This window comes from Martes martes (genome assembly GCF_963455335.1).
Source record: "Martes martes genome assembly, chromosome: 8".
Classification (NCBI taxonomy): Eukaryota; Metazoa; Chordata; class Mammalia; order Carnivora; family Mustelidae; genus Martes; species Martes martes.
The window spans coordinates 11,986,464-12,004,075 of record NC_137895.1 but is presented as its reverse complement, the minus strand read 5'-3'; the positions used below and the strand labels follow the sequence as shown (position 1 = coordinate 12,004,075).

The 17,612-nt window shown below is 39.8% G+C and overlaps 1 protein-coding gene across 22 annotated transcripts in view; it reads right to left on the bottom strand.

Annotated features, from left to right (window-relative positions):
* Window positions 1-17,612, bottom strand: part of RBFOX2 (RNA binding fox-1 homolog 2) — a 266,816-nt gene that overhangs the window by 99,628 nt on the left and 149,576 nt on the right. For 2 of the 22 annotated variants that reach the window (XM_080810605.1, XM_080810614.1), the window contains exon 1: window positions 1,257-1,385. The exons of the other annotated variants lie outside the window; for them this stretch is intronic. In XM_080810605.1, coding sequence (XP_080666731.1) covers window positions 1,257-1,301 — 45 coding nt within the window. In that variant the 5' untranslated portion in view covers window positions 1,302-1,385. Of the gene's footprint in view, window positions 1-1,256; window positions 1,386-17,612 lie in introns of those variants that run through there. 22 annotated transcript variants of the gene reach the window in all.

Sequence of the window (17,612 nt, the reverse complement as noted above, 5' to 3'; positions counted from 1 at the left end):
TAATGTGCTCTTCATCTGAATAATTCAAAATAATAGAAACATGTATATATGATAGAATAGGAGTAAACCACACAGTATAGACCAATGTGCTGGAATACAGTTGAAGAATCATAACCATATAACCACATGCCCTCCCATCTGCCTTCAACGCTGTAGCATCAGACCTGAATGAGAGCTGTGAATTTACTCTGGAGAGCTTACCCAATAGGTTCAGGTCCAGGTCCAGTTAAAAATAGCCTGCTTTAGCCTTTAGGCCCAAAATACCTAATAGGATGTACTGGTTAGTTTGTCACTTCCTTTAGCCCTATGCATTTCTGCATTCTTCAGCCTACAACTTAGGAGCCGACTATCAGAGAAATGGCCACTTGAAAGAGAAGAAAAAAATAATTAAGTGCCATGAAAACACAAATAAACCGAAACAAACTGAGAGAACAGCTAGGAGCTGTAATTCAGAATTAACTGTATTAACTGTCTTTATTTTCCTATTCTAGGTTTTCAGCACAATCAATTAATACTTCAAAGAATCATGGCATATGAAGGATCACTCGGTCCGAATCCTTCATTTCATATACAGGGATAGTTAAGTCACGTAAAATGAGGCTGTTTGAGCATATCATGGAGGTGGTTAACACTATAGTTTGAATCAGAATCCAGGATTCTTCAACTTTACTCACTGAAAGCTACTAATTTAAAGGCAAATGGATATTCAGAAATGTATCTGATATCGACTTAAAATTTTCTGATTCTAGACTTCAGTAAGTTCATAACTAAGATGCTACTTAGCTCATCACAAAATAGTCTAAAATATTAAGTGTAGAGAGAGCGCCCTCTACTGTACATTACCTTTCTGAAAAACATAGCAACATTTGGAAACTGCCATCTGTGCTTCTCATCTACTCAAAATGAAGCCCCAAGTTTACTATACGCCAGTGACTTAGTTATGTTACATTTATAATGCCAAGTCCACTGCTTAACACACACACACACACACGCGCGCACAGGAATCTCTCTTAAGTTTCAGAACTTCTAGAGTTGAAAGCAGCCACCCCTGCCCAGCCCTCAATACTATAAAACTCAGATCTCCTGTTACAGCAAACTACCAAATTCTATGGGAAGTCTATGCCCTGAATGGTACCAGGTCAAAAGACAGAAAGCTTATAAGCATTTCATTCCACCATAAAGCCTTCACATCAATCAAACAGTCCCTTAAACAAAACAAACCCCCCCCCAAAACCAAGTTATAGCCCTTAGCTTACCTGGACAACAGGATATTGATAATCCATACAATATACACCATACATAGCAAAGGGGGGGAAAAATCTTCAGATAAAGACAGTACCAAAAGTGTCTACACTTCTGCCTTGTTTGCTCTGGCTGTCCTTCCAAAAGAACTAGGTAGCACCAGAAAACCTTTGGCCGACTCCCAGTCTACGCGGATAGGTATGCTGGCTCAGATGCGGAAGGTGGAGCTTGGTTCAGCCCAGGCTTCCACCCCAGTAAGATTCAACACTACCGAGAAGAACTGTTCAGGGAAAAAGCAAAAAGCTCCAACTGAGTGACCAGTTGCAGACTGAAAACTGTACAAGGGATTGGCTATTACTGTTGGTTTTAAACTGACAACTCCACCAGAAACTCAAGAGGCAGAGAATGACAGCCGGGGAAAAGAACATGGGCTCCGTAAAGAGGAAAACAAAAACGGTGGGAAGCACAAGGTATCCGGGATCCAAAATGATATATATGTTCCCGGCTTTAAGTGCGTCAGAAAGAACACTCCCAATCCAGGGCATGGAAAGGCAGATGGGACTGGTATTATTTCTCTATTCCTTCTTGGACAGGATGGTGCGCACGCGCACACCGCCCCTCCCCAACACACACACATACCACACACACCCCTTCTAACTGTCTCCGGCAGAGACAGGTGCTAGGATTAACAGTATAAAACCCCTCTGTCGTGGAAAGGAATGGGAGAAGAAAGAAGTCACACTGCTACATGTAGTAAAGGGATCCCTTTCATGACAGTGTATGTTTGTGTATCATTTAACACCTCCTTCACTGTGCTTTAACAGAGGCTGGGACAGCTGGCAGGATCAGCACTAGAAAAGAGGAAGGTGGCCCCAACTCTGAGGCAACATGAGTCCACTGGAGACCTTCAGATATGCAAGACACTCTCTCAGCTGTTCCGATCAAACATGTAAGGATTAACTCTGGCTGCCTGCAAAAAGGTGGGGGTGGAAAGGTCTCTTCAGAAAAGCCAGCTGCTCTTCCTCTTTTAGGAAGCTGCGGGACCCACCCTACCATTACATACGAACACACATGTGCACGCATATTTCTATAACAGATATTCAAAGCAGTAACAAACATGGACAGGTGTGAAGTCAGTCTGAAAAGGCATGGCAGGTTAGCTTTCAAAGTCTGGACAGCCCACCTAAAACCAGAGAACTGAAGTAATTCTTAGAAAAAAGGGTGTACAGTAAGCAGAAAGTAAACGCTTCATAAGAGGTACACTATTTTATAACTCTTGCTCCCAAGAAATCCCCTATTTGGGGCAAGCATTCAAAAGTTCAAAATGATAAATAATTCTAAATGAGTTTCAGGGGCTACGATATCTCTCATCTCAGAGAGCCAGGAACACAGCAAGCTTCCAGAAGATTAAACCGTGAGGACTAAATGCTACTGTGAGGCACCTGTGAGAGTTTAGGCACCACTGTGCTCCGCCCCATCCCCCAGGGCAATTTTTCTCCTTTTATGGTCATTGCATTTTATTTTCGGATTGTTCAGAAGAAATTGTTTTTTAAGAGTCAAAATGGCCTTAGTACATCGAAGACAGTTCACTTGGTTAAACATTTGCCTCCAATCGGTTCTAAGAGATTAGGAGGACCTTACAAGGTACTAGATTATCTCCAGACTATCTTCAGACAGGAGGCAGGGGTTTCCGGAGGAGCGACAATAATGCATCAGTTCACTACAACTAAAAAAACTTGCTAAACCTCTATTATACACTAGGTACTGAGCTTAAGAACTGGAGATAGGAGCAGACACCGCCCGTGTCAAGGACTTCACGGTTTTGGGGGAAACAGCACAAGGGTAAAACCAAAAGCCGAAAGGATGCTACAGCACAAAATTAAACCCTGTGAGCAAGTTCTCACACGAAGAAGGACATTTTTCCGAAGCTGCTCTTAATGAACACATCCATTGTATCGCTTTCTCACCACAACTATGGGACTCCGGCTTTGGCAGTTCTCAACAGACATTCTCCGAGCCTCACAACATGGTCGATTTGATTTGTCACACACGAAGGGCCTATGATATACATTCCGCCTGTCCCCCATACAGCTATTAAAATGGTAATTAAGAAATAGCTAAGGTAATGTTCCTGTATTAAAATCTTACACTAAATTTCTATATCGAATCAAATCCTTCTCCATCCCTTTTCTTCCCTGCGCACCAGGCCATTGCACTCCACCCCGCCTCACCTCACATACAGTGGTACTGGCCCTGGGGATCCTTGTAAACGGACATCCGAAATCACTGTTAAATTCTCGATGTGATTGGTATCAAGATTCTTCCTGATAGGAAGACTGGGAAATGATGATACTTCTTATAAACCACTGAGCACTGCGGTAATGAACTATGGCTGACAAACTTCGTGAGTTAACTCTGCTCAGTGTTTGGTCAGTTTATTACAGCAGATGGAGGTCCCAGATGGTACTGTAGTTAAGATGACACACTATAGCTCAAATTCTAGAACAGCTGATATAATTTAATCTTGAAAATGGTCTCTATGTTACCGAGGGCCTCGTTAATTTCTAGAGCTTTAAATTCTTCTTGAGGATAGATCTATACATACAAGGTGAAAAGATGTGACTGACAGTTTATTAAGTGAAAAAAATTATATTACTGAACATAATATTACTGAATGTGTACAGTAGAATTCTGTATTTCTAAACGCACATATGTATCTCTGTATGCCAATCAGTAAATCAGGTAATTTCTAAGCTTCATGTCTTACATATGTTATGTAGTTATGTTTACACATACATGCATATACATGTGACTTATGACACACTACAGATGCCACATACACATTATGTATTATACATAACATGTATTATATTCATACACACATATATTATAGGCATAAGACAAAACCTACACTTCTAAGGGGTGGGATGGTAGGGAGGTAGTTGGTTTTCATTTATTACTTTAAAGATAAACTTCTAATATGTTCAAATACATTTAAATTAGCCTTTGGTACTCATATAATTTATCTTTTTATTTTTAAGTTTAAGGGAATCAAGACAGATTTCCCTTTGAGTACTTTAAAAATTAGCAATACTTTCTTAGTCTAGTCTATTATTATCACATTTGCTTTACTTTACATGACGGCCTTACTATAAACCCTCTGGAGGATAGAGACAATAAACAATCTTAATGATGTTTTACCTAGATTCTGCCAAAACTGTGCTCAGGTCTAGTTTAAATAATTAGCCCCTCAGAAAAATGGCAAAGTAACTCAATATTTGAATTTGGATTATAACTGCTTCTTGCCTTGCCTTTTGACTCATCTCTTGTAAAAAATTTTAAATTGTAATTTAAGACCAATAACAAACTAAAATCCTAAAAAATACTTATGCCTTTTGAAAAGGCCCATACTTTGCAATACTATGAATGCTTTTATAGTATTAAAGTCTTTGTGTACTGATCAATTAGAAACATAAATACAGAAAATGGCCTTTTATATATATTTCTCTGCATCTCTTTAGCGAGACACACAGACTTCCAATTTCAACAGCTGGCACACCTATGACGTCTGTTAGAATGTAATGATATCAGAGAGAAACAGACCTAGTAATATTTAAGAGTGAGATCTCTAGAAACTACCTTGAGATTTATGAGATTTAGGTTTTGCTAAGGATAAAGCAGACAATCTACCATGTCAGCCCCGCACTATAGGACATGACCAGTGGTGACCTTGCAATGTAATCTGTACCATCTACAACCGAGGCCTCCCAAGACTTACCACGTACTGCAACGCCAGAAAATAGTTAAGATTCTTCTCTTTTCTACTTTTTCACTTTTTTTTCTTCTCTCCTTTTCCCTCCCTCTAACTATGCCACAATCCTACCGTGAGTGTCCAAAGACAGTGAGGCTTCATGGTAGAATGTTTTAGCACGGATTGCAAAGATCTCTGCTCTAAAGGTATAAAATTAGCTTTAGGGACAATAATATCAGAAGATTCCAAAGATTTCTGTGTACAGGGATAACACAGAAGTTCAAAAAGGACAAGGCTTGAGACAGACAGATGATGGAGGGGATGAGGGAAAGAAAGACATACATGTGGGCAAAATATGTAATTAGATATCTGTAAGACTTACTTAAGGATCTGTGTGACCAGTCTGGATGACCTTGGGTGAACAGTGGCAAATGCTAAGAAAAGCAGGCTGGAATCACTGTGGAACGCCTAGGACATCAAGCTCTGTATTTCAGACCTTGTATCTTCAAAGACTGTTTGAGAAGGAAAGTGTTACAAAATTAACATTTTGTGAAAATGGCTCTGGCCACTGGAAGAAGAAGAGAAAAGGGAACAGCCTGAAGGCAGGGAGGCCAATTAGAGGCTAGAATTACAACAGTCCAGAGATTATTAATGCAAAACCACACGTTAGCAGTAGGAATAAGGAAGGTCTAGATGTAGCAGACGCTACAAAGGCAGCATCCACGGAAGTGCAGACTGTTCAGAAACAGGGCATAAGAGAAAGGGTAATTAAAGGTAACACTGTGGTTCTAAGTCTAGTTGACTGGCCAAATAAGTATCGCACTAATAAAATAGGGAAATCAGAAGCATAAACTGGTTTGAAGTTATGGCAGGACATCCAATAGGAAATGTCGTACCAGAGCCAACAGGAGTCTGGAAGGAACAGCCAAGGGCAGAATGTGGTTGATTGTTCTCCCATATTGACCTAGTCAGTGTTTAGCGAGCAACAACAATGTACTTCAAAAACAAATAAAAGAGAGAGAGAGGACAGACAGACAAAAGACAGAGAGGAAGAAAGGAAGAAAGAGAAAGAGAGAAAGAGAGAAAGAGAGGGAGAAGAAAGAACAGTGGATACAAGGCAAAGGGCTGAAAATAGAACCTTAAGGAATACTCACTTCTAGAAGGCAGAAATAGCAACCAAGGATAAAAAAGATTAAGCAGGGTCATGCCCGATTCACAAAACCCAGGACATAGAGGATATCTGTCACTATTCTTACACTAGGGAAAGTATTTCATAAATTGATACCAGAGGTGAGTATACAGCAATGTCAAGTAGAAATAGAGAAAAGTTTTTTGTTTTTTTAATGACAATTTAGGAAAGATAACTGAATTTACCAAACAGGGGATCGAAAGAAGTTTTGTGAGCGAGCTGTTTTTGCAATATCAGCAAAAGGATGGCAGCAAAATTAATAAATTCTTGATCAGCATGGAAAATACGATACCTACGCATAAATTTTAACAAAACTTTCTATCTTAGGATACTTGTCTTGCAAATGAAGTACAAAAATAATTACTGATACATTCCACCACCCACTGTCGTCTCTGTCAAGGTGGACTGTTACCTTTTTTTGTCTCTGTGCCTTTGATCATATACTTTTCTTACCCATTTCAAAATTACCAAACCTTTAAACAGATTCCTTCGAGGTCTACCTTCGATGCTATCTGTTTCATGAAGCTCTTCCTGATTACTTCCAGACAGAAGTAATTTCTCTTCTGTCTGAACTTCATGGTACTTTATCTTTAGCTGACTAACAGTACTAACCACTTTCTATGTTTTTAGCAATACTTGTTTAATCTATTAGATGATTTCTTTAAGAGCAGGACCTGTCTGTTCAATTCTGTATTTCTTTCAAAGGAAACACTAAAGCCAATACCTCTCACACAGCACTGCCCACCAGCATGTGAGAAGGGAAAGTCCATGAACACCTGAAACCACGAATCAGGCTGAAATGGACGGACTACCAGGAACAGACCATCTGGCATGTGTTCCTTCAGTCAATACACAATCATTCCGCTGAGATATCCCCAATGTTGTGTGAAGTCCCAGGAACAGAAAAAGCTCTCAAAGAGCTGCCGGCAGAGGAGAGAAAGCAGGAAACAATAAACACCAAAATACCATTTGACAAATGCCCTTATGTGTTAGTATGACCTGGGAGAAAAGCCACAGCTGCCACCACTGCCACCATTGAACTCCCCAGAGTGACAAGAGCCAGGAATATTCCACAAGCAGTCAATGCTTGAAATGAATTGTGAAAAACTCGTTAAGAGTTTTCCAGGGGGTCTGGGGTGGGTGGTGGGAGCTCAGAGGCAGTGGACCAGCATTCCAAAGGCATACAACAGCGCCATACTCAGGGCGCATACAGAAAGGCAGGCAGGTAAATATACGCAGAGAAGTCAAGAGCCTATTCAAAAATATTCACATAAAATTCTGTTGGTTCTAAGGTACTGTGAGGATTACTGAATTTTCTAGACCAATGGAAATGCCTGAAATTACACCTACCAGAGAACAGTAAATCACTCCTCTGTGTGACACGTGGTACAAAAGGAAGTGTGGGTAACAACAGGATAAGCCATGCTATGGCTGAAATGCATTATTCTATTTGGAGACCGAGACGAGGCATGCAAATGGTGAGGCTAGGAATGAGCATTTTTGTTAGAAGTGTCTTTTGTTACTCTTTTCACTCCACATCCTTACTACTAAGAAGTAAAATATATCCGTAAAAAATAGGCCAAAAGACAGTCACTGTAAATCCAGAAAGACAGACAGTATGTAAAGGGTAAGGGTAAAGATCTCTTTTAAAGCAGAAAATAACTATAAATATTCAAATACTGCTAGGAAAATACATCTACAAATGATTCCACATACATTATCTTACATAACAGAGCCTTTTAGCCTCCACAGAAACTTTAATCTTAACTCGTTCAAAATACCTCTATGATAGGTTACAAAAATCATCACGCTATTTTGGAGCCCCTCCAAAAAGAGGTAGACTTTTTCTCCAGCCCTTGAAATTGCTCTTAGCCTTCCTTGCGGCTTGCATTGGCCATTGGGCGGTTAGCACACGTGATGCAATCAGAGACTTGACAGGTGTTCGTTCACGGGGCCTTGCCCTCGCTTGCTACTCTCTGGCACCCTGCGACTACCGTGTGAGGATGGATGGAAAACGAAGTGGAACAGAGACGAACTATTCCAGTTGTGTTCCCATGACCGAGCAGCTTGCCAACTGCCCGATGGGAAAGTCAGGTCATCCCAGACCACCCAGCCCCAGCCAGTTCAGACAAGAAGAACCACCCAAATTGCCGACCCGTGGAATGGTGAACAGGCACATGATTAACACTGTTTAAAGCCATTAAGTTTTGGGGAGGTTTGTTATACAGCAAAACCTAACTGACACAATCTCATTTCATAACATTAAGAGGTACATGCCTCCCTACTGATGCCAACATCACACTGTCTTAATCACTGAAGCCGGAAATCAAGCTGTGCTAGTTCTCGAAATTTTCTTTTTCAAAAGTGTCTTGGCTTCTAGGTCCTTGGCATTTCCATATGAATTTTAGAATTAGCCTGTTAGCTTCTATAAAAAAATATTGCTTGGATTTTGCCTGGGATTACACTGAACCTAAAGATCAGTTTGGGGAGAATTAACATGCTAGGAACATCGAGTCTTCTAGCTCATGACCACAGTATATCTCTCAGAGAATATCTCTCAGAGTATATTTCTCATTCCACTGTTCAAAAACAGGTTTTAAAGTTTACGAATATCTTTTCTTTAGACATGTATTGGAATCAAATGCTATACCTGAGGTTTGTGATAGGTCACGATCACTTTTCTGAAGTCCACTAGATCCCATAATACTCACATCCCTGTAAGACAGTGTGGTATTGGTGTCGAGGTCGAACATCAGTGGAAAAGAATAAAAAATGTAAAAGTAGATCCACAGACACAAAAGCAATTCAGTGGATAAAGAACAATCTTTTCAACAAATGGCATCAGAACAATTGGACAGCCACACATAATAAAAATGAACCTAGATCCATACCTTATGCCACATACAACATCTAACCTAAATGGACCACAGACTAAAAATGTAAAAGATGGAATGATAAAACTCCTAAAAGAAAACCTTCATGACCTTGGATGAGGCAAAGACTTCTAAGATATGACCCCAAAGGCACAGTTTGTAAAAGAACAAACTAACGAAATGAACTTTGTTAAAACATTCTGCTCTACAAAGGATACTGTAAGGAGAATAAAAAGACAAGCCACAACTGAGAGAAAATATTTGCAAAGCATGCATCTGATAAAGCACTTATATCCAAAAGATATAGAAACTAAACCATAAGAAAACAAGTAATCCAATTTTTTTTAAGAAAATGGGTAGAAGATTTGGAGACTGGGCCAAAGAAGATATAGAGATAGCAAGTAGGCATATGGAAAGAAGCTCGGTGCCATTATTCATTCAGAAACTAAAACCACAAACAATCCCACTACATACCTATTAGAACAACTCATATTCAATGGATGGACAATAGTAAATGCTGGCAAGGCAATGGAGGAAACGAAAGTCTCAAATACTGCTGGTAAAAGTGTCAAATGGTAGAGTCGATGGTGAAGCAGTTCAGCAATTTCTTAAAAAGTTAAACATACACCTACACAGGATCCATCCACTGCACTTCTAAGTATTGATACAAGAGAAATGAAAACAAATATTCAAATAAAGACTTGTTCAGAATAGTCCCAGCAGCTTTATATCTTCATCAGAAGGTAAATGATGAACAAATTATGGTATGTCCAGTGTAGACTATTATTCAGCAACAGAAATGAATGAGCCACTGGTATATGCAAGAACATGGATAAATCTCAAAGAAATTACGTTGGGTGAAATAAACCAGGAAAAAGAGAGTATTTATTGTGCTTTCATTTTTACAAAACACTAGAAAATGCAAACTAATCCATGCTGAGAGAAAGATTATCAGTGGTTGCTTGGAGATGTGGAGGGAGAGTTGGAAGGATTACAAGGGGCATGAGGGAACCTTTGGAGATGATTAATATTGTCATTATCTTGGTTGTGATGGTGATTTCATGGGTGTACACATACGTTAAAACTTACCAAATTATACGCTTTACATATGTGTAATTTATTGTATGTCAATTAAACTTCAGCAGAGCTATACAAAAATAAATGAATTCCTGCCCCACTCACCGCAGTGAGTTTGTGGAGGGCTAGTTATTTTCTTTGGGGAGGGGTGGACAGGTAAAGGGAGTTGGGGAAAGTCACCGGCATGCCCTACAACATTACAGAGGAGGTCTTAGAAAAAGTTAGAGGGTGGGTATGGTGGCAAATTAGGTGGAGATTTAAGCATAAGTATAAGAGCAGGTTTTTTTGAAAATCACTTCTGATTAATCTACGTTCGATCACTGCTGCATACTCCCTTAGCACTGGCACACGTCCTTTTCAACTTGTCACACATGTAATTTCTGCCTCTCCCACCCCAGGAGGCCAGGGACTATATAATCTGTCCTATTCCTCGAGGCATCCCTAACACCTACCTAGCGGAGTGCCTCACCGGTGCACAGAAGCCACAAAGTGTGTGGTTAAGACCTCAGGGTTCTGAAACCAGACCATCACTTCCCAGAGGTGTAGCTTTGAGAAAGTCATTTCACATCTCTCTGGCTCAGGCCCCATATCTGGAAAAAGAGACAGTGCTAGGAATGCCCACCTTATAGGGTTGCTATGACGGTTACATCGGCCAGCATATGACGCGCCTGGTATCCAACGAGTGAGTATTAGGTTAGAGCTGCTCTTACCGTCACTGCCATCGTCATCATCATCATCTCCAGTAATTTGGGAAGGGCGTTTAAAGGAGATTCAGAATTATCTGATTTATGAAGCCAGATCTATATATGTAAGGGCTAAGTGGCCTCGAAAGGAAGCAGAAAGCTGGTGAAGAGCTATGTAATTGTGTTAGCGGGAGGAAAGGCAGTAGTGGGGAAGGAGGAAGGAAGAGGAAACTCCCACACACGTGTGGCATAAGGCAGTGCATTTCTGTCGAATTACTCAGTCCAGTGAGAAGACAATGCTTGACCAGGAAGGCAATGTAAATATGTAAAGGAGCAGAGAAAGTACAAGTGATTTTTATCCCAAAGCACATCTCCTCAAGTGCAAAGCAGGTAACATGTTCTCTCTTTTTAACTAACGGTACTGAAAAACAATAAGAAACCATTCCCTTGTGCTCCGAATGAAAAGCTACCCGAAAGGCGAGGCCATGGGGTCTTGAACGTGTAACTGCCTCCCTTCTTGGATTGTGTTCCCCAGGCTTGTGCTTACAGATGAACTGTCAGGCATCACCTGACTCTCATCCCTCCTGGGGACCGGGACAAGGCTCTGACAGCAGCAATGCAGCAGTGTGGGAATCCTTGGGTTGGCACGAGCCCCTTGCTTGATTCAGACCTGTAATCTCTTCTGACTTTGATTTAATGCAGCAATTACTGGTAATGTGGTTTGAAGGAGATAAATGCCCAGTGTAGCCGGCTGTCGCTTACTCTGCTCACGATGCAAGAACATTTTTTAATTAAAATTCTCTTTATGATAAAGGAGCTGCTTCACTGAATGTTTCTGTGCAGCCCTGATATGGAGCTTCCCCCAAAGCGGATTAGAAATCAAAGTTGCCCCTCCTCACTTCTGGCAAAGCATGCACATACACAATCACTCCATCACCTAAAGTGAGTTCTTTACCCTAAATTTTTCCCATTTATATAATTAGATCCTGGTAACAACTTCTTTCCACTTCCCACAATCTCAGTGTCAGCATTACAGCCCTGCCAGTAATGAAGACATCTTGCATTTTTGCAAAGAAGTTCCCTTAAATAAATTCTCCTTAACTTAAATAAAGTTCCCTTACATAAATACATAAGTTCCCTTAAATATTTTATTTCCTTTAAAATGAATATGCAAAGTAAACATTCATAACCATATATGCATCAAAGGACTGTACCCACTTCATTTGGAAAAAATAAAGGATAGCTGATATAAAATATCAATAGTTCTAAAGGACAGTTTAATTTCAATTCATGATACCGTGATTTGCTTTATATTCTATATTTAGGAATCCTTGAGTAATTGTTGTAAGTGAAATAATCATAGAAAGATTAAAATAGAGCCAGCAGGCTATTTTTCCCCATGACATAAAACCACCATGTTCCAGCAGTTGAAGGACTCGGCACAGATACTCCAATCATTAGTTTAAAAAAATGAGAGCAACCACCACCCAACAACTGGAGGTAATTCTGTGGGGCTTCAAGAGAGATCATTTGGTATAGGTTTACTTGTTCCTGAATCCATCAGTAAAACTTTTGGTCCAATTACAAAACTTCCCACCCTTAAAAGAAGAAATAAGAAAAGAAAAAACAAATAATGTCTTATGCTTAGCTAGGACCTATCACGTTTATTGCCTGAAGAGGACAGACATTGACAATTATCCTTTAAGAGAAAGAAGGGAAGAAACAGCACGAGGCCCAAAGCAGTTATGTTCTGTGAAGTGGAAGCAAAGAGATCCAAGATGAAATACATACTTATTTTCTTCTCCTAAGGCACACAGCACAATTTCAATGTGAAGGTCAAAAGGTAAGAACTGATTTTCTGTTCTAGTATGGGAGAGTGGTATCTCAATTATAACCAACTTAACTGTATTTGTTGACTAAGAGCCTCTAAACTCAAATGACATTCCCCTTTTAGAAGAGTGCCACATGCCTTCTTAGGAAATCCAAGACGAGCACTAGATTCCCTCTCAGGAGGCCTTGCGGAGACTTACTTTAATCTTGGGTATAAGAATACAGAACTGATGTCATCCTTGCAATACTAATGCTACTCTGGAGAAGTGCATGTGGCTCCATGGCTCTTTGTGAGAAAACTGATCTTCATTATCAGAGAGAAAGATACCTTTGGAAATACAACTATATGAATACATACTCTATACACACTCACACGCGCACGCGCGCGCGCGCACATACACACACACACACACACATCCTGACCCTTGGGAAAGCGGTCTGGCATAATTAACAAGATTAAAGAGGGATTTAGGATAAATAAGATGAAAGTTAGTCTGATCCTTACAGGATTAAACCCCAAATCCTAATATGAATCCAACGATTTTTAAGATCAACACCATATAACAGGATTAAACCAATAGCTGCTTTTGTTTTCATACTGGAAACAATCACAGTTGGCAAATCCAGGGCCTACAGCAGACCTTAGCAGTTAAACAGTGTGGAGTTCAGGGCTAAAAATAGGGCCCTTACTCCAGCTCGCCTTGCTGACTGCCCTACTTCCACAGGTCCAAAATCCCTTATGTGTAATTCCAAAGTCCAAAAAGCTTGGAAAACTACATTTCTTTCTTGCCTCCTTCCCCACCCAGTTTTTGTGTTGGTGGATGACAGGCTCATTTGGTGATAAAATGGGACAACACCATAACTGGTGTAAGTAAGCAAAAACATTTAGCTGTAAACAGACAGATGAATGTGATTACAAGGTGTTGCCCACAGCCAACTAGGGGTGTATACCCCCCACTATATGTACTATCTTTCCTTTACAAACTACAAAATATTCCCAATTATGATACAATATCCGGCCCAGGAGTTTCAGAAAAAAAGACTGTGCATAGTTCTTCAGCTTAAAAGTAACCATGACATGAATAATGGCAAATCAGGAAAACAGGCCTAAATTGCTGACAGAATAAGCAATACCATGTAAAATAATTAGCCGGCAAACTGCAGCCAGTGTGCTGAAGATGGACGTCACTGGGGATAAATCAGGACATACAGACATGCCTGGAACCATGGATGCTGAAGACTGATATGCTGTTTTAAGAATGGCAGGATATTTTAAGGCAGATTTCTCTAAAGTGTGGGTTAGGGGTAAGTGACAGTATTTATTTCTCTTGGAACATTTATATTTATACATTAATTTAAACACACATTTCTCTTTAACCAAAAAACTACCAATTAACATAAAGCAAAACTACAGACTTCTGCTTCCAGTAAGAAGGAATATACTTTCCCCTATTTCTCCCAATTTAAAACCCTAGATAGCTGATATATTAAACAAACAGAAGACTCCTACAGGTGGAAAGAAGACAGCAACCTGGCTCGGGACCTCAGGACACAGTGGTGAGCTCCCTGGGTTTTCTTTTTGCCTCACGAAGCCTGGACTTGGGAGCAGCAAACCCCCCCACAAAAAATGGCCCTAAGGAGAGCCTATTCTCTGCAATCAAAGGACAAGGAAAGGGGAAGCCCAGCAAGACAGAAAACGTTTAGACTGCTCTAACGCAGCCAAACCTAACCTCAGTCCCACCCACTTCCGTAAAGACCTAGTGGTGAGCCTAAACTTGAGCCCTTACCAGGCTATCCCCAGGCATTCCAATACCTGGCCCAAGCAACCTTAGAGAAGAGAAGCAGGTATGTTCACCCCTACAGATTTATAAAATTTTTAGGAAGGAAAAAAAAAAAAAACAGAAGAAAATCTTCAGGACCTAGGGCTAGGCAGAGTTCTTTTTGACTTGACACCAAAAACATGATTCATAAAAGGAAAAATTGGTAAGTTAGACTTCATCAAAATTAAAGACTTTTGTTCTAGGAAAAGACAAGCTACAGAGTGAGAGAAATGTTAGCAAAGCACACATCTGATATGGGACTACTATGTGGAATACAGAAAGAACTCTTAAAACTCAACAGTATGGATACAATCCAATTAGAACCTGGGGAGGACACTGAGGTTTCACCAAAGCAGATCTACAAACAGTAAATCAACGCAAACAAAGATGTCTAACATCATTAGCCATTAGGGAAATGCAAATTACAACTACAATGAGATCCCCTAAGTATCTGTCAGTATGGCTAGGAAAGAAAAAATAACAACATCAAATCGTGGTGAGGATGCGGAGAAACTAAGTAACTAGTGCACTGCAGGTAGGGATGTAAAATGGTACAGCCACTAGAAAGCAGTTTAACAGCTCCCTAAACAAGCAAGTATGCGATTACCCTCACATCGATGGCAACAGCACACCTGTGCATCTACCCCCGAGGACTGTTCACACAGACATCTATACACAAATGTTTACAGCAGCTTTATTCATAATAGGCAAAAACCGGAATGGACCTAGATGTCTTTCAACATGTGAGTGTTTAAAAAACTATGGTACATCCAAACTATAGAATACTAGGAAAGAGAAAAAGGATGGACAAGGACCAAAGGATAGGCAAGGACCAAGATGAATCTCTAGGGAACTATGCTGTTTCAGAATGTAATCTCAAAAGCTTATATGCTACATGATTTTATTTATAAAACATTTTTGAGATGACAAAATTACAGAAATGGAGAACAAATCAGTGGATGCAATGAGTTAAGAAGAAGTAGGGGCTGGTGGCAATGCCTGTGGCATGAACAGGCAACACGAGGGGTCCTTCTGGTGACAGAAGTATCCTGTATCTTGACAGTGTAAAGTCAATTTCCTGGTTGTTGATACTGTATTTTTAGTTTTGCAAGATGTTACCAATGATATCCATGGGATATCTCTAATCAATTTCTTGCAACTGCATGCAAATCTGCATTTATCTGAAAATAGAAGTTTAGTGAAAAGGAAAGTCTTTCTGTTGCTATAAAGGACATTACTGGGACAATTAGCAAACTGGGATGTGGGCTGCACATCAGATAACGTGTCTATAGGAAATGTCCTGGTTGTTTTAAGTGTATTGTGGTTATGTTTTTAGAAAATAAATATGCATTTTGGACTAAAGGGGCATGAAATATACGTGTATATATATATACACACACACACATATTTTAAAACTTTATTCTCGGGCACCTGGGTGGCTCAGTGGGTTGAGCCTCTGCCTTCGGCTCAGGTCATGGTCTCAGGGTCCTGGGATCGAGTCCTGCATTGGGCTCTCTGCTTGTCAGGGAGCCTGCTTCCTCCTCTCTCTCTCTCTCTGCCTGCCTCTCTGCCTACTTATGATCAATCTCTGTCAAATAAATAAATAAAATCTTTAAAAATAAATAAATAAAAAATTAAAAAAATAAAAATCTATTCTCAAAGGCTCAAAAAGAATTATAGACAGAATAGTAAAGCAAATGTGGCAAAATGATAAGGAAAAAAAAACTTTTGGGGTACGAGAAATACATTCATTACCTTGACTGTGTCACAGGTATTTACCTATGCCAAAATCTCATTAAATGCCACTTTAAAATATGTGTAGTGAATCCATAATTATCTCAAAATAAAAAGTTTAATTAAAAAAAAGACCACTTGGCCCTGAAATCCAGAATGCTCTAAATACATCTGCCAGCAGCTTTATATTTTAATGTCACCCAGAAAATGACAAAACAATTATGCTTAATGTTTATGATTTTTATAGCATGTACAGAGTTACCAAAACATTTCACGGACTTTACAATGTATTCTTTGTGTTTACTAGACATACAGCTGCCCACGACCTAGGACAAAATCAGTCTGCAGATACCTCCTCACAACAACCTCTGTATTTATTACTCATGTTTCTTAAATATATTAACTAAAGGCTATTGCTCTGGTAAGGCTACTAGAACTTACAAGAGGTTTCCTCTCTTAATATGTTTGATCAGCTTTTTTTCATTAGCATTCTTTGAAGATTATTTTATACAGAAAAAAATAAAGTGATCCATTTGATCATCCATTTCAGAGTTAAAATTTTTTTTATTATCTTCAGAGTAAGTTCCTTTCAATCACCTTAGCCAAAAATGAAAGACAGCAAACACTTTTTGATATGCTTACTTTACCAATGTAACAGCCAACATTGCATAACACACCTCTTTTTAAAAACTAGGTTTTATTTTACCTACATGAACTTTTAAAACAGGAAGGGGGGAAGGGAAGGTTTAAGACAGAAGCTCTGGTTCAAATCAATTAAGGACCAATACTGAATTGTAGGATCTTTCTAGAAAGTCTGGGGTTACTACTACATTACTTATCACTTCCCACTTAAAACCACCATGAGAAAGGACCTATCACAGACTTGGAAATCATCTTTTAAAACTAAGATAACATGCACAAAATCCTGAAAAAGTGATCATCAAAACCACGTTTCTTATGAAACTGTCCAAAAGTATGCCATTATTCACCACCTGAATCAAAAGAATCCAGGAAAATCAGTCCTCCGGTTCTAAAACATCTGTGAGAGCAAGAAGGAAAAACTGACTTGCTATCTCTTTCCCTTCCAGTCCAACCAGGCTGTCTCACTCACACTCTGTCAAGCTTTGGGCTAATATGTTTAGTAACTCATTTCTACCTTCGCCCAAAACATACAGAAGTCGTCAGACCTGTGATGAAGCAATGGATTGACTCAGCATCCCAGTCAAGCCTGCTACAGGTTCCCAGCACATACAACAGTGCTTGGCCAACGTATTGGCGTGCACAGGTGTGCACAACGTACTGGCAGAAATAAAAGAAAACTAGATAAAGGAATAGTGTCTTCAACATTTTTACTAGAGTGGCCTTGAACCCCTAGTGTCCAGGCACCAAGAGTCCTCTCCCTAAAATACCACC